Source organism: Citrus sinensis, chromosome 7, assembly GCF_022201045.2.
Source record: "Citrus sinensis cultivar Valencia sweet orange chromosome 7, DVS_A1.0, whole genome shotgun sequence".
Taxonomy (NCBI): domain Eukaryota; kingdom Viridiplantae; phylum Streptophyta; class Magnoliopsida; order Sapindales; family Rutaceae; genus Citrus; species Citrus sinensis.
Window position 1 is genome coordinate 7,647,023 of NC_068562.1, and position 23,359 is coordinate 7,670,381.

General features: G+C 36.5%; 2 protein-coding genes across 4 annotated transcripts; both read left to right on the forward strand.

The window, feature by feature from the left end:
- Positions 1-338: 338 nt before the first annotated feature.
- LOC102613792 (nuclear pore complex protein NUP107) lies at positions 339-13,498 on the forward strand. Of its 2 annotated transcripts, none has more exons than XM_052445056.1 (24): positions 339-574; positions 1,621-1,991; positions 2,373-2,442; positions 2,576-2,689; positions 3,084-3,117; positions 3,258-3,383; positions 3,788-3,946; positions 4,100-4,192; positions 4,275-4,442; positions 4,686-4,784; positions 5,795-6,030; positions 6,122-6,179; positions 6,881-6,969; positions 7,490-7,621; positions 7,905-8,027; positions 8,969-9,067; positions 9,212-9,400; positions 9,719-9,890; positions 9,997-10,153; positions 10,318-10,520; positions 11,225-11,366; positions 11,606-11,766; positions 11,897-12,013; positions 13,268-13,498. In XM_052445056.1, exons 1-24 carry the CDS (start codon positions 495-497, stop codon positions 13,334-13,336), a joined length of 3,261 nt encoding a protein of 1,086 aa, XP_052301016.1. In that variant the 5' UTR covers positions 339-494; the 3' UTR covers positions 13,337-13,498. The 2 variants fall into 2 exon arrangements, with proteins under 2 accessions (XP_052301016.1, XP_052301017.1); XM_052445057.1 differs by having other exon boundaries at positions 347-574; positions 1,543-1,991.
- Positions 13,499-14,111: 613 nt separating this feature from the next.
- Positions 14,112-22,498, forward strand: LOC102613498 (protein PHYTOCHROME-DEPENDENT LATE-FLOWERING). 2 transcript variants are annotated; one of them, XM_052444211.1, is made up of 13 exons: positions 14,112-14,794; positions 15,793-15,847; positions 15,926-15,990; positions 16,103-16,186; positions 16,689-16,769; positions 17,236-17,397; positions 17,483-17,581; positions 17,666-19,014; positions 19,466-19,686; positions 19,782-19,933; positions 20,554-20,592; positions 20,693-20,879; positions 20,973-22,498. In XM_052444211.1, the coding sequence occupies exons 1-13, from the start codon at positions 14,666-14,668 to the stop codon at positions 22,226-22,228; spliced, it is 3,879 nt and encodes a 1,292-aa protein (XP_052300171.1). In that variant the 5' UTR covers positions 14,112-14,665; the 3' UTR covers positions 22,229-22,498. The 2 variants fall into 2 exon arrangements, with proteins under 2 accessions (XP_052300171.1, XP_006465870.2); XM_006465807.4 differs by having other exon boundaries at positions 14,113-14,794; positions 20,693-22,498.
- The last annotated feature ends 861 nt before the right edge of the window (positions 22,499-23,359 follow it).

Consider the following 23,359-nt stretch of genomic DNA (forward strand, 5'->3'; position numbering starts at 1 on the left):
AGTAAGCTAAAAAAAAAGTAATGGTAGGGGTATCAATACTTTAACGGTAATAATATTTCGAGGTATTTTTAAAAATACGGGGGCTAAATAAACACTAATATTAAAATATAGGGATTAAATAGATTTTTATCCTATTTTTTTATATGTTAGAAGGGTATAATAGTAATTTTTATTAAAAATTACTGTTTCCGTTAGTGAATGAGGATGTAAATATTTTTCTTAAAACGTTAGGAGAATTTTTATACCTCTATTTAAACGATGGGGGTGTGTTTGTCATTTTCCCAACAAATATTGAGCTAACACTGATAATATTTCAAAAACTGGGTGACAACGGACAATTGACAAATTTTTTGATATTTTGATTAAAAATAATCCAAATAAAATAAAAACCCCGCCAAGCTCTTATGCTATTAGTCTAGGGTTTAAGTTGAAATTATATACAGGGTTTATTCAAATCGAAAACTCCAAAGGCTGTGTTTTGCTATCACGAAAGAATGGAATCTGAAATGGATACCTCGTCCAGCTTCCTCGACCCTGAAGAACTTTCCATCAGAGAGCAGTATCGTCGTTATGGGTAACAATAATTTAATTTTTCTTCCCATAATTAGATGATAAATGTAATGTATTTAGTAATTGATATAATGCAAAGAGTATATTTCAGCCGTTCATTTTTTTTTAAATATTTTTATTGGTCACGTTAAGAAAATGAACTGCACCTGTTCGTTTTTGGCTCGTTTGGTAATTTGCTTATGCATTTTTGGTCGTTAAATTTAAGTTATTAAGGTGAATTTATGAAATTTAAGGTAGCTCAATGCTAGAAGAAAAATCCAGTTGATAAAATATGTGATAGTAAGTACTGTTTGGTTGGTGATGAGGAATTGTTGAGAAAAGAGACAAATTGGTTGGTTGGGGTTTGATTTTATTTATACTGAATGTGTTATCTCTAATGGGGTTTCCAGTTTGTTGTTTCAGATTTTTTGGTGATCGGAAGAGTTTTATTAATGGGAAAGTTAGTTTGATATGGATATGGATCTATAATTTTGATTTGATGTATGGAGAGCTTATTTCACCAAGGCATTAGTCTTTTCCTTATTTTTTCTTTTGATAGAAAGATGGCAAGAGTTGGACATTTTGTTGGTTACAAGTTGATCAATTGTGTGAATCTGTTAGTGAAATGGTAACAAGTGGGATGCTCAGTAGTGTGGTATAAACTCATTATTGCCTTTTAAACACTAAAAGGTCAAGTAAATGATCAGAATAGATAATGTAATAGGTTAAAATAGGGTGTAGTGTAAAGAAAAACATGAAATTATTGTTTTAGTTTCTTATCAGAAAAGAAGAAGAAGAATAAAAAAATTAAGATTAACTAAGGAGCTTTTACAGTTGTTCGTACTTTTGGGAGATTTAATATCACATTGGTTTTGCTGATTCTTGGATCTTAATTGATCTTCTGTACTTTATATTCATGATATTTTGTTTCCCTTTCTTGCATTCTGCTTTCTGGAGGTTTCTCTTATCCTCTCTCTTTCTCTTTTAATTCAGTGAGTTGAGAAGTGGTTAGAACTTATACTCTTGTGTTTTAACTCGACATACTATCCCTCAATCATTCAACACGCGCAGGAAAAGGCACTCAATTTCAAGCATATCCCCATATCAAGAAAGTTCAGCTTCAAAGTTAAATGAGCCCAGGCTGTTCTATGATGGATCAAGTTTCCACAGCCCAACTAACACGGCATTAATTCTTGAAAATATCAAACAAGAGGTTGGAAGCATTGACTATGAAGGAGCACCGTATAAAATGCAATCTGCTTCTAAAAGGAGGTCATCAATTGATGGTCCTGGGATCTTGGACTCTGATGTTGGTGTTGATTCAATCCATAGATTTGGAAGTCAGTCACTAAAAGCTTGCAAGATTGAAGATGACTCGTTGACAGATAGTGGAGAGACAACCTTTGCTCTGTTTGCATCTCTTCTTGATTCTGCTCTTCAAGGTGCTTGGAGCAGAATTGTGTTTATAGAGCTATACTTGGGATCTTTTTTTCCCTTTTGTTAAATTAATATTGTCATAATGGCATGCTAGGTTTTCTGGCACTTGTTTGAGTGGCCTTATGAATTGAGCCATCTAATTTTGGTTTATAAGATCCTTAGTTCTCTCATCACTGATTTGCAGGTGGCCCATTGGATACAGTATAAGGCAGTTATTGATACAGAGGCTTTTTCTAAACTCGGAATTCCATATTATCTAGGAATATACTGTTTATGCTCTTAATTTTCATATGTTAGAATATATCTTGAAGCATCATCCTCCCATAAGCTTAAAGTAGCATTTACATGACCGGTATTGTTTATTTATTGTCATTTGTCCTCTGCAGGGTTAATGTCTATACCTGATCTTATTTTAAGATTTGAACAATCTTGCCGGAATGTTTCTGAGTCAATTAGGTATGTTTACTTCTAGGTGGTGTAAACATCAGTAAATGTTATAGACAACTATAATGTTCAAAACTGTTCTTTTTAGTTAACATGGTCATTTTGGGAGATTTTTTGACTTTAATGTCATTTGTTGTTTCTGCAGGTATGGGTCCAACATACGGCTTCGGGTTGTTGAGGACAAATTAATGAGGCAGAAAGCTCAACTCCTACTTGATGAGGCAGCCACTTGGTCACTTATGTGGTACCTTTATGGGAAAGGAAATAAATCTATAACCTTAAAAAAATTTTCTGCTGCAATTGATGTCTTAAAACACAATTTTTTTTTTTTAACGAACCAGTAAAATATTAGGAAAGAGTAATACCTTTTGTATTGGCATCATTTTTAATTTTGCTAGTTGCATTGGACATGCACTGTGCATCTACCATTTTGCATATTCAGTATTTTTTGGTTTTCTTCTTGATAGGCGAATTTATTTGTTGCATTTGTTCCTAGATTTTTCTTCCTTGGAAGTCACGGACATGATTTCTATTTTTGGGTTTGTGCATGTAGGTGTCAGGTGCTAGGTCATCTTCCTCTCTTTAGGACTGTCTGTTCTAATCCTGTGTATTGAGCTTTGAATTTTAAGTTTGAAAATTTTTGTTCTTCTTCCAGGGACTGAAGAACCCCCTGTAGAGCTTATCCTGGTAATGCATATATTTCATTTTCTGTGTCTTATCCAAGAATCATTTGTTTAATTTTGGAGATTCTGTTAACTTTAACCATTTTAATTTCCGATAAACTTTTGAAGAACTTACATCCATCTACATCTGTTTAATTGCAACAGTCCCCCTCAACATCACACATAGAGGCTTGCCAGTTTGTTGTGAATGACCATACAGCACAGTTATGTCTCCGGATTGTTCAATGGCTGGAAGGATTAGCATCTAAATCTCTTGATTTGGAAAGCAAGGTGAGCTTTCTGTCAAAATCTTTACTTTTGGATGTGTTGTCTCTTTTAGATGGCTTGCTGTTTTCTATTACAATTACTGCCTTATGAAATTTGAGAGCTTTTTTCACCGGAGAACTGTTAGCTCCCATCTGGTATTTGGTATTAGACTTTTTGCTTGGATATATTACCCTTTCACTTTGTTGTTTTTGTTGCTGAATAGGCATAGCTGTTCATTACTTGTTGGTCAGTGATTTATGATAGCAAAGAACTTATAATTCTTGTTGTAGTCTGGTTAATTTCCAGTGTGTTGGTCAGTATCTATTGATTATGCTCTGTAGTTGCTTCTCTTCTTAGGATAGGAGAATTTGCCTTTGAATATCCTATTTTTAACTGAGTTTGACATGTAGATTAGTTAATATTTTCAGGTGCGAGGATCTCATGTTGGTACTTATCTTCCCAATTCTGGAGTTTGGCACCATACTCAACGGTATCTCAAGAAAGGTGTCTCTGATGCAAACACTGTTCACCACTTGGATTTTGATGCTCCAACACGTGAACATGCTCATCAATTACCTGATGATAAAGTACTTATGAAACTGTCTTGCAAATTCTATTAAGCTTACCTTTCAGGGAAAAAAAAAATTTCTATTAAACTTGTTCTGAATGTGATATTATGTATTGTTATCTTCCAGTGCAATGTCTATCTCTAAGGGAGATTAACTATTTTACCTTAACAGAAACAAGATGAATCTCTTCTGGAAGATGTCTGGACTCTATTAAGGGCTGGAAGACAGGAAGAGGCATGTGACCTATGCCGATCTGCTGGACAGGTAATTCAAAGTTTGAGATTTTGAGTTGTGGAATACTTGTTTATTTTCTTTCCACCTCTCACATGTAATTCCGTTTTGGCAGCCGTGGAGAGCTGCAACTTTATGTCCATTTGGAGGAATTGACTTCTCTCCTTCTGTTGAAGCGCTGATAATTAATGGAAGAAGTAGAACTCTTCAAGCTATTGAACTGGAAAGTGGCATTGGTCACCAATGGCGTCTTTGGAAATGGGCTTCCTATTGTACATCAGAGGTGAGTTCAATATGCTGTCCTCTTTCTGTTATTATTGTGTTCTTCATGGCTCTATTTTCTTGTACTGGCAACATTTCTGAATTATTCTATAATGATTTTGGAATTAATTTTATTCATTTGGCTCTGGTAACCAATAAGGACGTGTAGCATCTTTTTTTCATACCAGATGCTTTGCCATTATAAAGATTTTCAAGGTTTCCTTCATCTAGGATCTAAAATGATTTTTTCGCTTTTGTTTTCAAGAAAATTTTTGAACAGCGTGGTAGTAAATTTGAAGCAGCTATATATGCAGCCCAGTGTAGCAACTTAAAGCATGTGCTCCCTATCTGTACAAACTGGGAGGTATGCTTTCTCAAATTGATGCAATGTTATTGAGAACGATTTTCCTTTATGCTGTTATATCCACTCATTTTCTTTACATGCTACATCCATAAAAATTGTTGCTTGCATGCTCAACCTAACCAAAAATTTGCTCTTATTATTTCGCATGAGCATTTACAACATTTATCCTACAATATTCATTAATTAGTTGGTTTTTTGTTAGGTTATAATTCAAGGGTAGAGGTAAGAGTTTTTTCTTAGGTGGTTTCATGATTGTTTTGAGACTTGGGAGCTGGCGCCCCCCCCCCCCCCCCCCCTCCCCCCCAACAAAAAAAGAAAAACCGATTTTCTATTAGGCCTCATCATGTGAAAATGATGCAGTATACTCATTGCCTCTACCGGGACCTTGTAATGGATTTTAACTAAAGTATATTAATGAGACCTGAAATGCTGTTCAACAGCAGTATCATGTTTGGGACTGTTTACACAGTTGGCTGTGCCTGATTAGTCTGTCTGAGAGATGCCTTCTGAAGATATCAAGTCTCTTCTTTAGACATGTCAATTCTAATGTTTACCCTCCCTTTTAGTTCAAGTTCTTTTAGCAGAGTTGATTCTGCAAAATAAATTGAATATGGTCTGGGTCTTTTTCCCCATGCACGTCTATGGAACTTACTGTGACCTGATGATGTATATCACGATAAGTTGTGGCTTTGTTTAGGCATTTGGTTACATTTGTTTATTCTTGCATTATTCTTGAGGTACTTTTGAGTATATTTTATGGGATTGGCTGGTATCCTACTAAAAGTAGTAAAGAATTCATTAACAAACTTTTTGAATTTCAACATGTTGTGTTTCAGTGATCTTTTTTCTCTTTTTAGTCTTTTCTAATGATTTAGTTGAATAGCTTGTTACTTTAGAACTTGAGATAACTAGCATAGCTGACTCTTTGGCTTTAAAACCTGTGATCTAGTCTCATAGCTATTCATCACTCTTAATGACTATGCTGATACCTTATGGATCTATGCCTCCAGACAGCGTGCTGGGCAATGGCCAAATCATGGCTTGGTGTTCAGTTGGATCTAGAACTAGCTCGTTCACAACGAGGACGAATGGAACAGGTAAAAAGTTTTGGAGTTGAGATTGAAGGAAGTCCAGGACAAATGAATGGAATCTCTCAGCCCTCAGTTGGACCAGAAAGTTGGCCGGTGCAAGTTCTGAACCAGCAACCTCGAGACCTTTCTGCTCTTCTTCAGAAACTTCATTCAGGGTGTGTTTACAGTGCTCATTCCTCTTGAATATCATAGTTCTCCTCTGGTACTACTAAAAACTGATATCTTTATCTTTTCTACCTGATTTAGAGAAATGGTACATGAAGCTGTTACTCAAGTGTGCAAGGAGCAGCAACGACAAATTGAGGTTTCTTGTAGTTTCCATTTTTCATTGCTAAGAATCACTTTCCATTGATGGTTAGTTATAAAATAATGCTGCTGTGTAGTTTAAATGAAGATGAGTCTCTGACACTTGCAAACCTGGAATGGATTACAAAGATTTTAAAGGAAAATGTTACTAACTTGAAAGATTTCCTTACTGAAATTGTTTGAATCACAATAAGATTTCTTGTATGTTTCAATGGAACAACTTAGTAAGGCTTTGGAATTGGACATATTGATTATGCTTCTATCTTAAAGTGAAATAGAAAAGAAATGCCAGCTGAGAAACCTTGGTGACGTGAAAGGTGTCATCTGGTTTAAACAGTGATTGTTTCCATTGCAACTAAAGGATACTCTGTTACTTCTATAAGACATATTCTGAGATCACATCCCTGTGGAAGTAAAATTAAAAAAAAAAAAAAATTGTTATAATTTTCTTTTATTCACATAGCTTATGAAATATAAAACTCAAATCATTTTAACTCTAGGATCTTTGAGTTCAGCCAATTTGTAAATTCTACTCAGTAGTTATATTTTATGCTTTTCTTTCTAAAAGTGCAGCATGATGTTTTTATTTCCAGATAATATGTTTTATTTGTTTAGTAAGATGGATCTTTTCTCACTTTATTGAAACTTGCTGGCTGCTTCTCTCTAACTGCTTCTCTCTAACTGCTCATTGCTTGACAGATGAAGCTTATGTTAGGAAATATACCACATGTTCTGCAACTTATATGGTCATGGATAGCACCTTCAGAAGATGACCAAAATGTCTTCAGGTGATCTTTGTTTAATTGTCTGTAAGGCTAGAATTTCATATCCATGGAGAAGCTGCATCTTGTGCTTTTCAATTTTGCACATAGCTTTACATACATTTAGAGCTTCACAGCTATTTGGCACTTTTTATTATGATACACAGAGGTAAGCTTGTAGAGCTACTGGTTACTATTACTCGAAAGTCAAAAGGCACATCTCTCCTTTAGTTTCAAAGTTTAAACCTAAGACACCCCCCCCAAAAAAAAAAAAAAAAACCCACTGCACCCATTCTGCTCCTAGACATGTAGAATTGGATATAAAAGCGCATAGACCTCGTGCAACTTGGTAAATAGGGGTAGTTAGTACCTTAGAAAAGCTTAGGGCATTACCAGAATTGGATGGATAAATGTCATGAAGTGCATTAAATATGCATCTGCAAAAGTATAATTCTTTTGAAAACAATTTTATTTGCAAAAATATGTTGGATCCCCCCCCTTTAAGAAGAATCATTTTGTTGACCAAATGTATTGTGGTTTCTCTCAGGCCTCATGGTGATCCTCAGATGATTCGATTTGGTGCACATTTGGTGCTTGTGCTTAGATATTTACTTACCGATGAATTGAAGGATCCTTTTAGGAAGGATCTTATGGATGCTGGTGATCTCATTATACACATGTACGTAATCACAACCTGAGCTGTGCTAGATGCATGTTCCTCTTTTGACCAAATTGTGCTCTTAATTCACAAAGTTTTGTTTTAAATTTGGAAAGACACAAACCATGGCCAGAATATCTTGGGTTTTGTAATTATCCAAAATTTGTGGCTGTTGTAACCATCATTTCTCTAGGGGCCATATGATTCTGTCTTTTTATACTTTGTGTTAAAATGATAGGGTGTCTTTCTAGTATGAAGTCCAAAATTCCACGCCGATTCTATTGATTGGAAAATCTGGTGACAGGTATGCGATGTTCCTATTTTCTGAGCACCATGAGGAATTGGTTGGGGTTTATGCTTCCCAGCTTGCTCGCCACCGTTGTATTGACCTCTTTGTGCACATGATGGAACTAAGGCTTAATAGCAGGTGCCAGTTATATAATTCTTTTTTTTTTTTTATATTATTGATGTCTTTGTGCACATGGTGGAACTAAGGCTTGATAGTGCCAGTTATATAATTTATTGTTTCATTTTTTATTATATTGCCACAGTGTTTTCTCCTTCGTTACCCTTTTTTTGTGTTGGGGGGGTTGTAATGATAGAATCAATGCTGCAGTTGGTACATGTGACAAATTCATCTGTGACTGTATATCTATGGTAGGGTACTTATGAGCACTGAGGTGAAAGCAGTTTTATCTAAAATTGACAGAATGTGGCATGCTGAAGAATTTTTGCTGTTGAAAACTGAAAATAGCTAGCTTCCATTCATTTCAATTTTTTTTTCTTTATATTATACGATATTGTTAGCCTTCCAGAAGATTTATGTGGACAGTTCTCCGCAATCCACAATTTCAGTGAATGACCTCTCTCTTCTTGTAGTGTGAACAAAATAACATGTGAAATTTATATTTTGATAACACACTTATGCAAATTGACATGAGACCATGACTGCTGAAGTTACAATAAATGGTGGTCCATTTATTTCTCCCATCCAAGTAGAGTGATTATATCGTTACTTTTTGAACATGCAAATGCTTTAGTAGAATGAGAATGCATTTGCCTTTGTTCTTTTTTATTGTATGCTTCACATAGACATAATGTTTACTCTAGGATTCCAGGCATTCCTTGATTGCTTGGCAATAATCTTGGAGTAAGATGCAAGTCAGATTCTAAAGGAAATGACTGAATAGCTAACTCATTATATCAAAAAACAAATAGGATTTCAGCAACCAGGATATTGTTAGACAATCAGTGTCTGTGATCTATAATGTTAGTATTTAAGTCAGAACGTGCAATCTTTTTTATGTTGACTTGCTTCTTCATGGTTCTTTTATGTTGACTCACTTTTGATATTTTCCCTGATAATAGTGTGCATGTGAAATATAAAATATTCCTTTCTGCCATGGAGTACCTGCCATTTTCTTCAGGAGATGATTTGAAAGGCAGTTTTGAAGAAATTATTGAGAGGTAATTTTTTTCCCCTCCCAGAGGTCGTTATGTGTTTTCTCAAGCATAATTTCTGGTATGCTGGCCCAGTAAGCAGTAACAATGTCAGTCCTGAGAGTTTTAATGTAATATTGGTAAATACTAATTATGATATACTCTTAACAGGGTCCTATCAAGATCCCGGGAAATCAAGCTTGGAAAATATGATAAGTCAACCGATGTTGCAGAGCAGCACCGGCTGCAGAGTCTTCAAAAAGCTATGGTGATACAATGGCTTTGCTTCACACCTCCATCCACAATTGCTGATGTTAAAGATGTTAGTGCCAAACTTCTGCTGAGAGCATTGATTCACAGGTATTTCAAGTCCTATGTCTTCTAGCTGTACAATGGATTTGCATAAATGACTGAAAATCTGATAACTTGTACAAGATACAATATATGATAAATTCCAAGGAACAGGTCTTGGCAATGCTTACTGGTCGGGAAATTATTTTTGTTGTTATGGCTTTAAATCTGAACACTGATATCAATGTAATTTGGTGATGAATTCATGTAATTATTAGCTACTAATACATGATTGGTGTATCTTTAATTCTTTTTCTTTAGCATTCTGTTACTTAATTTCTTCACTTGCGAATATTGAACATTGCCCTATTTTTTGTTTTCCTACAGCAACATATTGTTCAGGGAGTTCGCTCTAATTTCTATGTGGAGAGTGCCAGCAATGCCAATTGGTGCGCATGAATTACTTAGTTTCCTTGCTGAACCTTTGAAGCAGCTGTCAGAAAATCCTGATACGCTCGAGGACAATGTTTCTGAGAATCTAAAAGAGTTCCAAGACTGGGTATGCTTCATTTTGTATGTCTATTATGTGTATTTCTAATTTTGGATTGTAATTGTGCCTGATGGTTGTACTTTTGTGTACTTATATGTGTTAATAACTTAAATAGAGCGAGTACTACTCCTGTGATGCAACATATCGCAAGTGGCTCAAAATTGAATTAGAAAATGCAAATGTCCCTGCCCTTGAACTCTCATTGGAGGAAAAACAGAGAGCCATTGCTGCAGCCCAGGAGACGCTGAATATGTCTTTGATATTGCTTCAGAGTAAGTACACTGACCCTGTCTTTTTATGTAAACTCAACAAGCACACAGTGAGACTGAGAAAGTATGTAACATAATAATGTTGATTGTAATACTTGACGTGTCTTTTTTTTTTTTCTGTTTAATCAGTGGTTTTGCATTTAATGGTATTTAAATGCTTAATATAGGAAAAGAAAATCCTTGGTTGGTTTCCCTCGAAGATCCTATATATGAGTCAGTTGAACCTTTATATCTTGAATTGCATGCCACTGCAATTCTGTGCCTGCCTTCTGGTGAATGTCTGTCTCCAGATGTTACCATGTGCACTGCATTGATGAGCGCCCTTTATTCAACATTGAGCGAGGAAGTTGTATTGAATCGCGAATTAATGGTATGCTTATTCATTTTTTTATGTGTAAAAATTCAAAAAAGGAAATAAAAAAAGGTATAATGGTTTGGACATCAGTGTGTACATATATTCCCTCGACTAATGCTGTCTGGGTGAATGGCGATAATTGATCTATTAGTTTCATGACATTCAGGGAACTCCAAAAATCGGATGATCTATACTTATCTAGAAGGATGTTTATTTCATGAATTTATAGCTTTTACTATTATAAATCACTGCTTGTAAATCAAAGTAACAGGGGAAAAGGACTCAAAAGGAACTGCTTACATATTGATGGGTTGCACATCATGTGTGCAGCGATCTTGTTTAGTGGAAACTGCATCTTCTTCTAGTGACTAAGGGACAATTGTACTAAGAGTTTTCCCTTTTTAGTCAAAATTAATTAATAAAAAACGAAAGTGCTAAAAGTAATTGCTTACATATTGATGGGCCACATACCCTATATGGAGTGATCTTGATCTTATTTAGTGGAAGTGTGCAACTGTATCTACTTTACTAAGGGACAAGAATGCAAAGAGTTTTCATTTTTCATAAAAAATTTAGTTTAATAAGAAAACTCAGACATGGAGAGAGTGCGAGGGACGTAGAATACTTGATTTTTTTTTTTTTTGGCATGCATCATCCTTTCCTGTAGTCTTCTCTCTGTTATATTTGTCTTTGATCATGACCCCAATTTTATTCGGCAGGTGAATGTCTCCATTTCATCAAGCAACAATTACTGCATTGAGGTTGTGCTTCGCTGTTTGGCGGTGGAAGGAGATGGACTTGGGATACATGATATGAGTGATGGTGGTGTTCTTGGTACTGTTATGGCTGCCGGCTTTAAAGGTATAAAACACTATTAAGCTTCAATTTTTGCATGCTTTCACTTGTGTTGCCAGTGTTCTTGGGAAGGAATATGTTACGTAAAATACAATTCTAGTATGTTAATGAAGTACAAGGCGGCCAAGGAAATGAGAAAGTTCTCTAAAGAAAAAGGAAGTATTTAGTGCATGACATAAGTGAACAGCTATCTATGATGACACTATTTCAGCGTTACTTACAGAATTTGTAATTATTTTATGCAGGTGAGCTTACTCGATTTCAAGCTGGAGTTACAATGGAGATATGCCGATTAGATGCCTGGTATTCAAGTAAAGAAGGTTCTTTGGAAGGCCCAGCAACATTCATTGTGCGGGGACTTTGTCGTAGGTGCTGTCTTCCAGAACTCATTCTTCGGTGTATGCAGGTAGGCTTCTTGATTATTAAAAAGCCCATTTTATTTGACCATGATTAAAGATTAAAGCTACTCTCTCCTAAATGGGATGTTCTTGGAGTTTTTACTATGTCAGCATTACAATTTCTTGGTTCTCTCATAGGTGTCCATTTCACTTGTGGAGTTGGGCAATCAAATTGAAAACCATGATGAGTTGATTGAACTAGTGGCCTGCTCTGAGTCTGGGTTTCTGCATTTGTTCAGTCAGCAGCAATTGCAGGTAAACTTGTTGTAAACTTTTTGTTTATTATTGTTATTTTTTTAAAAAAAAATTTTGGGGGTAGGAACTCAAAAAATGTATCAATGAAGAAGATTTAAAAGCAGATAGTGGACCAGCTGTCCACTCAGAAAACAAAGACTAGCACTATTTGTGCTATACAAAAGTATATCCAATCACCCTATACAAGGCTAGAATCAGCTACAACCCCCTAGCTCAAAACCCCAGCCCAGTTTAGATGTATGAAGAAGAAGGATGAATCCTGAAACTCCTTAGAAACTGAGGCCCAAAGTGAAGCAAGAAGACGAGCTCTATCCTACAGTTTAGCATTATCTGAACTACTCCCCTCAAAAAATACAAACATTTCTTCCCCCTATATTACCGAAAATAGTGCTGCCACTGTGCATTCCCAAAGAGTTTTAGCCTTTTTTTCTTCTACCAAAAGCAAAGGAATACTCCATAAGAAGAGAATCACTAGAACCCGGAACGACCCACAAAAAATTAGCTTCTTTGTTCAACTTGTACCATAACTTTGAAGCCACAAAACAGTGAAGAAAAAGATGATTTGAAGTTTCTGCACTTATCTTACACATCACACACCAAGAAGAAGAGAGACAAAAATTTAGGAAACTTTTGTTGCATCACTTCTCCAGAATTTAATTTTCCTGGTGCCAAGCCCACAAGAAGGCTTGAATTTTAGAGGGGATACTAGCCTTCCAAATCATTTTGAAGGGTAAAAACTCTCCAGCAGAAATGCAGAATCACCATTGCACTAAAATCATCTTTGGAAGGCTAGCATCCAAATCATCATTAGTTTCTTCGTTATTATCTGCACACCCGGGGGGGAGTGGAGGAGGGAAGACTTCGTAGCTTGAAATTTTTGATTTTGACTATCGTAGAATTTCCTCTCCAGATTTCCCCTTGTTATCTTCCTTATATTTCACAACTTTGTTTGATAAAACTGATTTGCTATCTTCCTGCTTTATGTTGGTGATTCTTTGGGGAATAGCAATGCTGTTGCTCCTTACATCTTGAAAAGGAACTCGAATTGACTTATGAGATAATTCCTTCATTTTTATTTACTTATCATATTTTTTATCCTGGTACTGATGAATCTTGAAGCCATTAAACCAGGATAGGAGTATCATCCTTAGGGTAGTTCCCCTCTTGCATGATCATTTAGATGCATTATTGACTTTTCCTTCACTGAAAGTTAGATTCAGCTGACATTGTTCTGTTTTCTGTCTCAATTCTTAGGAGTTCTTATTGTTTGAGAGAGAATATGCAATATGCAAAATGGAGCCCGAGGAGGAATCTTCCTGTTGATCTTTTGATGTCCGGTATCGGTGGAAAATCAACGAAGAGCTGCAAAGTGCAAATTTTCTCCTCCTTTTTTTCGGTTATCTTTGTTTAAAAATTGTAAATGGATGAATTCACAAAATGTATTTTTCTTGTTCCATTTCAAAGATTTATTTTTCTGTTTTATTCTTTCTTCCTCTCATTGTCTCATTTTCCCTTTTCAGCAACATTTTTCTTTCTTTTACTAAGGTATATTTGAACATTGGATTTGGTGAAATTATTTTATGAGATCATAGTAAAAGAACCTGCGACCTCGTTTCAACACTCATTGAAATCACAAGCCATTATTGTCATTTAATGGAACAATAATTAGTAGTTTATTAAAACGTCGTCTACTCTAAGCGGAATAAAGGCAAGATAAATCATCTAGTATCTATAAACAAATCTATTATTTTAAAAGACAATTTTCTTTTTCTATTAAAAATGTGGATAAATAAAGTTCAATATAATTATTGGGACTTGAGGTGATGGCGTGATGCATTAAAGTTGAGTTTATTTTGAAGACTTAAAAAAAAATAGTTGGTAAATAAATAAACTCTTATATCAATGAAGAAACTCATACCCAATGATGTTGCAAAGTTGTGTTTACCCAAGTAACTAACTTGAAGAATTGTGTATTTTCGGCTTCTCTGTGGAATAATTATCTGATTAGTGAAGAATAGGATTTGTTTTGTTTGGAAGTACATATGCTAAAAGCGAGAAACTCGTTCAAAAGCACTTATTGAGAAGTCCCAATTTCCAAACAGACCTTAAAACGAAAACGAGACGTTTCAAGTATCAACACGGAGTTCTGGACCAAACTAAACATAACAGCTTTTACAGGTCCTTGTCCCTCTATCTCTTAAATCTCATTCACCTCAGTTTCCACAGAATCCTTCTCTCGGTATATTGTACTTTAGGGCTTAAAACCCTATCGACGTTATTTTTATTTAATTTCTTTTTAACTCCATTTTTTCTTTATTTTCCTTCATTTTCTCTCCATCCAAACACCATCACATAGCTTCAATTCTCCAAAAAGCCCATGTGGGTTATCTCATTGGAGCTCCGGAAACTCCCAATTGACATTCATCGGATCTCTTTTTATTCTACCAACTTTCTCTGATTTTCCCTAGCTTTCGCACCATCCAAACACTGGTAAATGTCAAAATTTGGCCCCGGAAGCCTCATATAATTGCAACAGTTCACGCGGGTGTTTAGTTTTTCGTCCCAAAAAAAAAAAAAGTTATATGGTCTTATTTTCCTTCACTTTCTCATGATCCAAGCAAGAGAAGATATTTAAACTCCGGAAAAGATAATATGGGTGTTTCTTTCAAGGTTTCCAAAACGGGTAAAAGGTTTGTTCCAAAACCTTCTCTGCTTGAAGACACTTCTACAAACGACGCATCGCAGAGTTCAAAGGAAAACTCTCAAAATAAAAAACGGGAGGTAAAATTTTGAAACTGAATAAGTCTTTCTGATTTCTATAATGACAATTTTAGGAAAAGAAATTGCGCTGAAAAGAAATGATGGGTGTTATTCTTTTAATCTTCTTGTTTTTGATTCAATATAGGAAAACGATTCACTTATACATCCTGTTATCTGCATGTATGTGTATGTACTTTAAGCCATAAATGACCTAATGAACTTTTTTCCCCAATATTTCCCCCCCAACCCCCCGTTTTTATGTATTGATACACGGGTTTGTGGAAGTAAAAGCTTTCGTATTTAGCTCGATTTAAAGTATCTGGCTCAAGTGATTTTGAGTTTTAGCTTTTGAAACTTAATTAGTTGAAATTTTTTATCCAGAACTTTGTTTAATGTTTTCCCTTCCTTATTTTTAATTCATGGTTGTGAAATTCTGAATTTGGATTTTCTTTTCAGTAGGTTAATGCATGGTGTCATTTTAGATAGTTTTATTCTTTTGGTGCAAAGATTGATATTTTTTGAATAGTTAGATTATGTGGTTTTAAAATAATTTCTGCTGCTCTATCTGGAGATGTTAGCTGGTGGTATTCAATCGTGTGATGAACTGCTGTTTAAAGCATTCATATCGTTTCATTAGTGATATGTTGATTATGCTTCATCTGGTTCATAAATTGGAGAATTCAAAAAATGAGGACTTTGAATCTTGCAATTCGTGTATTTGGTATTTAAGGAACCAAAAGCTGCTGCTTATGGTCAATCTTAACAAACTGCAACAAGTTTGCTCTTCTGGAAGATTTCCTTTTTAGGGACTAGATAAACTGAGAACACAATATTAGAAGATCAATTATTAATTTATTTTGCATGTTCTTCTGAGAGATTATATATCTCTTATATTTTCTGCTGCATAGGAAACGGTTTAGACTTTGGTTTTGTTAAAATTATTAGAGGTCATTTCGTTATTTGATGTGGAACTTTGATATCTATGTTCTCACCTATTTTGATGTGGAGCTTTGATATAGGTTGAGGATGCTGCTGGGGTCTGTCCTCCTGATGAAGGACACGGCATATCTGCAGGTGAGTCACGGTTAGATTGGTTCAATATCTCCTTTAAGGTTTTGATCTTGAGTGTGTGGCTTCTTTCTTCTTTGACAGATCATGAAGTTTCCTTCACATTGAATGTCTACCCCGATGGATATTCTATTGAAAAACCCTCAGAGGTTTGTTGAAAACGAAATTAACTTTATATAGAGAAATTGAATAACTTAAATAGATGAACAGACTATATCTTATGAGTTGGTTTTTAAGGTCTTGTAACTTTTGAATCATCAGAAGGAGAGTGCAAATCAGGGTACACTTCAAGATGTTTCAAAGTTGTTACATCCATATGATAGGGCTTCTGAAACTCTATTCTCGGTAAGTATTATGTTGTTTCCGTTTTATTCATTTCTTGGGTTATTGATCTCAGCTATTATTCCAAAAAGTAAATTGTTGCGTATGCTCATATGGAAGCAAATACTCTGCATGCGGATTTTAGAACTTACTTATAGGGTGGTGAAGAAATAATTTCTGCCATTCAGTTAGTTCAATTAATAGAAGAAGATTGAATCTTTCCACTAGCTTGGAGATTGGTATATAGATTGGATCACTCATTGCCTGGGTCATCCCCCTGCTATATAGATCAACCTCTCAACCAAACCAAAAGAATTATTGCAGAAAAAGAAGATTAATTCATAAGTTTGATCTTTTTATGGCTTAATTTGATCAATTTGAATGCTTATCATTTTGTAAGGCATTAAGTCAGTCTTTTGTTTCATTTTATCATTCTCTCTCTCTCTCTCTCTGTGTTTTTATTTTTATTTTTTAAATTTAACGAATTCTAACACTTATGCTTCCTCGTGAGAAAATATATTTGTAGGCTATTGAGTCTGGGCGGTTGCCTGGAGATCTTCTGGATGATATTCCTTGCAAATTTGTCGATGGAACAATCGTGTGTGAGGTAATTATCGATTATAGAATTTACCTCTACCAGTGTATAAATAATCTGAATTCCATGTACGGTAGTAAACTTTAGAAGACATTAACATATGCTCGTATGGAGATTGTGATTGTTGAAGCTAGCCCAGAGTAGAGGTATCTTTATTGAATTCTCATGTGATAAAATGGCCTTTCTTTTATTGTTTAGTGGGATAGATTTTCTGTGTGATTAATCTTTTGTCTATTTATTTATTTATTTTCCCAGATGAGCTATGCTTTTACTAGTGTTCTGTTTTTTTCTTGCTCTACTCTCTCTCTCTGCCCCCTCTCTGTAATGTTTTTCTGACTGTTCCTTTTTTTTTTTTTTTTGGGGACATTGTCCACTTTGATTACCTTCTGCTTTTAATACGGTGTTTTTGTTTCCTAGCCAAAATTGTACCATGTTATTTATGTTGTGAATTTTGGGTATTGCCAATATGTTCTTGCAGGTGCGAGATTATAGAAACTTCAGTTCTGAAGAAGGATCTGCTGCTCTGCCTGTGGACGGATCCCCTATTGTTAGTAAAATTTGCCTTAGGATGTCTTTGGAGAATATAGTAAAGGATATTCCCATGATATCAGATAATTCTTGGACGTATGGTGATCTGATGGTAGGTATTATTTACTCCTTTCATTCTTGAGATATAATCTATTTATGTCATGGGGTTGTGACAATATGTTTGCTTTCAACCGTAGGAAGTGGAGTCTCGGATATTGAAAGCCTTAAAACCACGACTTTGCCTAGATCCTTCTCCAAATTTGGATAGGCTCTCTACTAATCCAGTTCCCGTAAAGGTGATGAATTAGGGGAATGGATTAATGGCTACTAGATGAAGAACTGACTTTTTATATTTTTAACTCTGGTACCTGGACTTGCAGCTTAATTTGTCTATGCGCCATCTGCGGAGAAAGAGATTGAGGCAGATGCCAGAAGTAACTGTCACATCAAATAATAAGGTCCATGGGAAGAAGGCTTGTGTAGATAGAGTTCCCGAAAGCTCTAATAGCAGGTTTGGAGACTCGGGAATCGTTCCTGGCAATCTGATGCCTCAGCATGTCAACGAGAATATAACTACTCAAAATCTAGCTCCAAACAACATATTGGCGTTAAGACCTAAAAGTTTTGTACCAGATGCCTCCATTCCTTCAGTACCTTTGATTTCTCAACAAGCAAGGTATCAGGTGGGGGTTGGAATGCCAAGAAGTATGCAGGATCATGGATCTCCTGCTGTGTCAGAGATGATGATATCATACGCTGACAATTTGAACTCCACTGCTTCTTTTCATGGCAAAAGGGATAGCCAAGATGGTCCAATGTCTCCCTTGTCTAGTCTTAATAAAAGAGCTAGACAGACTCCAATGGGTTCTGATGGAATTCAACAGCAACAAATAGGACCATCAATAGAAAGCCTCCATGGTGATTTGAGCTGGAAGTTACAGCAACAAGCAATGGCAAGGGGAATGCAGTATGCAAATGCAGGCGTTCAAAAATATCCCCAGCAGGCTTTCGATGGGGTTCCAAATCAGGAGGCTGGGGCTATGCCATTTTCTGCTGGCCATCAGAATATGAGAATTGTTCCCAAACAAGAGCCGTTTGAATCAGACAGATTGGAGGGATCTGAGCTTAGCCAGGGTAAAATGGATATCCATATGGGGGGAACAGAATTAAACCATATGGAAGCACAGCAACGGCTTCAACATAGATTATCTTATCAGGCATTTAGACCAGGTCCTCAGTCTCACTGGAATAATATGGGTCAGCATATCGAGAAAGATTTGAGAAAGGAGGATCAGTTCAAAAGGAAATCAGTACAAAGTCCAAGAGTATCTGCTGGGGCTTTGCCTCAATCTCCATTATCATCAAAATCTGGAGAAATTTCAAGTAGTTCTGTTGGACCACACTTTGGAGCAGTTACGGCATCTACTGCTCTTGGTACATCTCAGAAGGAGAAGTCAGCAGTCACCTCAGTTCCTGCTGCTGCTGGGACCCAGTCTTTGACGTCTAGTGCTAATGACTCCATGCAACGGCAGCACCAGGCTCAGGTTGCAGCAAAGCGTAGATCGAATTCCCTTCCAAAAACTCCAGCAATCAGTGGAGTTGGGTCTCCTGCAAGTGTTAGCAATATGAGTGTTCCACTGAATGCAAATAGTCCTTCTGTTGGAACCCCACCTTTCGCTGATCAATCCGTGCTTGAAAGATTCTCAAAGATTGAAATGGTGACCGCGAGGTATTATGCTTGATTGGATTACCATTGCATAAAAGGTTTTATGGATTCCTTTTTATATATATTCAGCTTTTGATTCTAATTATATTCTGAACGCATAGACTGTTGACCATCAGAGACTAGTTGTTTCACTCATGGTAGTATCTATCTGTCAATTGATTACAGTACAGATATTATGTTTAGTTTTCCTTTGCCTACATGAGACACTAAAGGTTCAATAAACTGGAACTGATACAAATACTAGTCGAGGGAGGGAGTTTGCACAAATAATTTATTTATCACGTCTTATCAATTTGCTATGGTTTGCATTGTATATAAGTGAATCTACAAATATTAGTCAGGGAAGGGAGTTGGCATGAATTATTTACAATTTGCTAAGTTTTTACATTTAACGTCAGTTCAATGTATTTAATTTTTCTTGATCTTACTGTATTTTCTTTGCTTGTCATTTCAGATATCAACTAAATTCCAATAAAAAAAAGGTTGATGACTACCCTGTGAGAAAACCCAGTGCACATTCAGCCCAAAATCTAATGCATTGTCTCTCCAATGCTTTCAATAATGAGGATTTTAAAGATGAGGCAAGACCATTGTCAAAGTCAATTGTCAATGGTAGCATGAATAACTGCAAGACGAGAGTCTTAAATTTTGCGCACTCAGAGAAAATGCTTCAAGGTGTGGCTTTCTTATTGGCGGTTGATTTCTGGTCCTTTCTAGTATCCAATAAATTCTTCCCTTAAACAAAGTCCCTTTTTTTCCCCCTTCTGCAGGAAATGTTGTATCTATTGTTCATCGGGTGCGAAGTAGAATGATAATGTTGGAGAAGCCAAATGATGGTACCGTGGCATTTTATTATGGAGACGTAGTAGATGATGGTGATATTCTGTCTGCAGAGGATTATCTTCCTACATTACCCAATACTGTAAGTTTGTTGCTAAAAATCTCTATTTGCAGTGCTACAACCCTCTTTCTATTGTTTGAATTAATTAGAGATTGCCTGTCCCCTGTTAAATGGGGCAAATTGACATATTGTTCAGAATACTGAATTGTGGAATCTTGTACATACAAATCTGTCTCGATTCTCTTCCATCATTACAGCTTATACTTGCATTGTTAAATATATTTAGGCATCACTTCTTCTGGTCCTTGTTCAAACCCTTTTGTTATAAGATCTTGTTCTATGGTGTTAACTTAATTGTTCTCATCTTCCTGACAATCACCCTCTTTACTGCATAATTACTTCAGAGATCACAGAACATTGATCCAGAATCTTTCAGGTGGTCGACTATACTAGGCACTGTACTTTAGTCTACCAAACAAGATTATCTTTTGGCTGGGTAGATAATATTATTCCCATAAAGTTAGTGAATGTGGTTTCTGTTCAGTTCATAGTTAAGGTGAATAGGCTAAATTGTCTTATCAGAATTTTTTTTCCTTTTAAGTAATTTTCCGTAGATTGGATTCTCTTATTTTAAGTCTACTTATCCTCAAGTAAGCTTTTGTGATATCCTGACTTCTGAATTTGACTAAATTCTGTAACAGCACTTGGCAGATTTGCTTGCGGCAGAGTTTTGCTCACTGGTATGTTCTGCAAAGTGGATATATATGTATATATATATATAGGGTTTAGGGTACAAGTTATCTCTGCCCTTTGTCTAAACTATGTTAATTGCTTATGCAGATGATACGTGATGGATATCTCATTGAAGATCGTATTCAAGCAAAACCAACACGCATGAATATCGCCCCTAGCATTCAACCAAATACTGCTGGAACTCCCCCGAGTAATTTGGGAGTTGAGATGCAGCAGTATGCCGAAACAGTTCCTGGCCAGACATCAGGCGAGGTTGCAAAGCCAGCCAATAGCAGTAATCCACCTTTAAACTCACCTCATAATGTACTACCTGGCACAAGGATGCTTCCTCCTGGAAACCCTCAAGGATTTCTGTCTGGTGTTTCAGTGCCTGCAAGGCCACAACAGGTTGATCAACAACCATCACTCCAGGCTCAGCAGCAACCACAGCAACAACAGCAGCCACAAAGTCAACACTCCTTGATTCAGCAGCAGCAGCAGCAGTTCCAGAGATCACCGATGATGCTTGGTGCAAATACACTCTCACACATGAATGCTTTCAACCAGAATTCAAACATGCATTTGGGTAATCCCATGGTCAATAAGCCTCCCTCTCTCCCACTTCAGATGTTGCAGCCCCAGCAGCAGCAGCAGCAGCAGCAACCACAGCCGCAGACACAAATGCCGAGAAAATTGATGATGGGACTTGGAAATACGGCGGGTATGGGGAACATGGGAAACAACATGGTTGGGCTTGGGGGCCTAGGCAATACCATGGGCATAGGAGCTGCACGGGGAATAGGAGGAACAGGAATGTCATCGCCTATGACACCTATATCTACTATGGGTAATGTGGGTCAAAACTCGATGAATCTGAGCCAGGCTTCGAATCTCACCAATACACTATCCCAGCAGCTTCGATCTGGAAAATTAACTCCAGCACAAGCTGCTTTAATGGCATCCAGACTTAGAATCAGAGCTGGCATGTTGGGGCATCCTCAGTCTGGCATAGCTGGAATCCCTGGAGCAAGACAGATGCTGCCGAGCTCAGCTGGTATTTCATCAATGCTGGGCCAACATCTGAACCGAGCAAACATGACCCCCATGCAACGGACAGCAATGGGACCAATGGGGCCTATGGGTCCACCAAAGATGAATCTTTATATGAACCAACAGCAACAGCAACAGCAGCAGCAGCAGCAGCAACAGCAGCAGCAGATGCAGTTTCAACAGCAACAACAGCAGCAGTTTCAACAACATCAAATTCAGCAGCAGCAGCAATTACAGCTGCCACAGCAGCAGCTGCAACAACAGCAGCAAGAAACAACCTCACCATTGCAGGCCGTAGTTTCCCCTTCGCAGGTAGGCTCACCGTCAACCATGGGAATTCCACAATTGAACCAACAACCTCAGCCACAGCAACCTCAGCAGCAGTTGAGTCCTCAACAGTTGAGCCAAAGAACTCCAATGAGCCCACAAATGAGTTCAGGGGCAATCCATGGCATGAGTGCTGGCGGTAATCCAGATCCTTGTCCTGCTAGCCCACAGTTAAGCTCCCAGACCCTTGGTTCAGTTGGCAGCATCACTAATTCTCCTATGGAGCTGCAAGGTGTTAACAAAAGTAACTCTATTGGCAATGCTTAGATATTTTCTGAAGGGTTCCTATAAACAACAGCGGCTCCATTTCAGAGGTCATTCTCAGTTTGCAAAAATAGGCCCAGAAATGGCATTGAATTCTTCAGCATATAAGATCAGCACGAAAGGTGAAGTGTTTATAGGATTTTATTTATTTAGTTTTCTTTTCCTAGAATGTAATAAGCTCAAGCGTAGGAATGTATAAATTATAAATAATTGACCATTTATTTGCCTTCTGGGCAAAGGTTCTCTTGATTATGAAGTCGCTGTTAGCTAGAACTTGTGGAGTAAAATCTAGTGTTTGGTTTAATTAACTTAAGTATCATTAGATTTTTATCAAACATTTTGGGATTCTAACTGTATTCAAGCTAAATGAGGGGGATCTTACAGTAGATTTCCATTTTTTTTTCCCTTGTGTAGATTTCTTTAATGCTAAACACTTCCCTTTCACTCCAGTGGAGCGGGGTCAAAAACTTAAGATCTTTATATCATTACAAGAGAGTTCTTTATAGTGAATTCAACTTACACGCAAGAAGGTGATAATATTTGTTTTAGGAGTGTTTGACAGTATTTTGTTTAAAAACTATCTTTAATAAATAATTTCTTCCTATACTTTCAAGAATGACCATTGAGCTTCTTTTCGCAATTTATTAATGCATAACATATTGAAATGTTTCTTTGATTCTTTCTTGTCAGTCCTCAGATAGATTTAGGGATCCAGTTATGTTGCAACTGTGGTATGGTACCACAATTGCTTTCAGTCATTCAATCCAGTTAATGTAACTGTACAACTGTGAATCCAACAGTTGAAAACAATCATGGTACCATACCACAGTTGCAACATAGTTTTGTCCTAAATTTAGATTTCTTTTTTTGGCCCTAAGCCTCGAGAAAAAATTGAAAACTTTCAATCTCAAACCTCAAAGGTGGCTGGCAGCTTCTGATTTATTGGTTTAACCAAAAACAAGAAAAATGAAATTTAACATTAAAAGAATAAGTAAAGAAAGTAATCATTATGTCACGCCCTCCTTAAAAATAAAAAATAAACACAAAACAAATATTACGTGAATCTTCCTCTTGGCATATATTCCTTGTAATTTGGTTGTGAATAGAATTATAGATTGAGCGTATATGAAAATG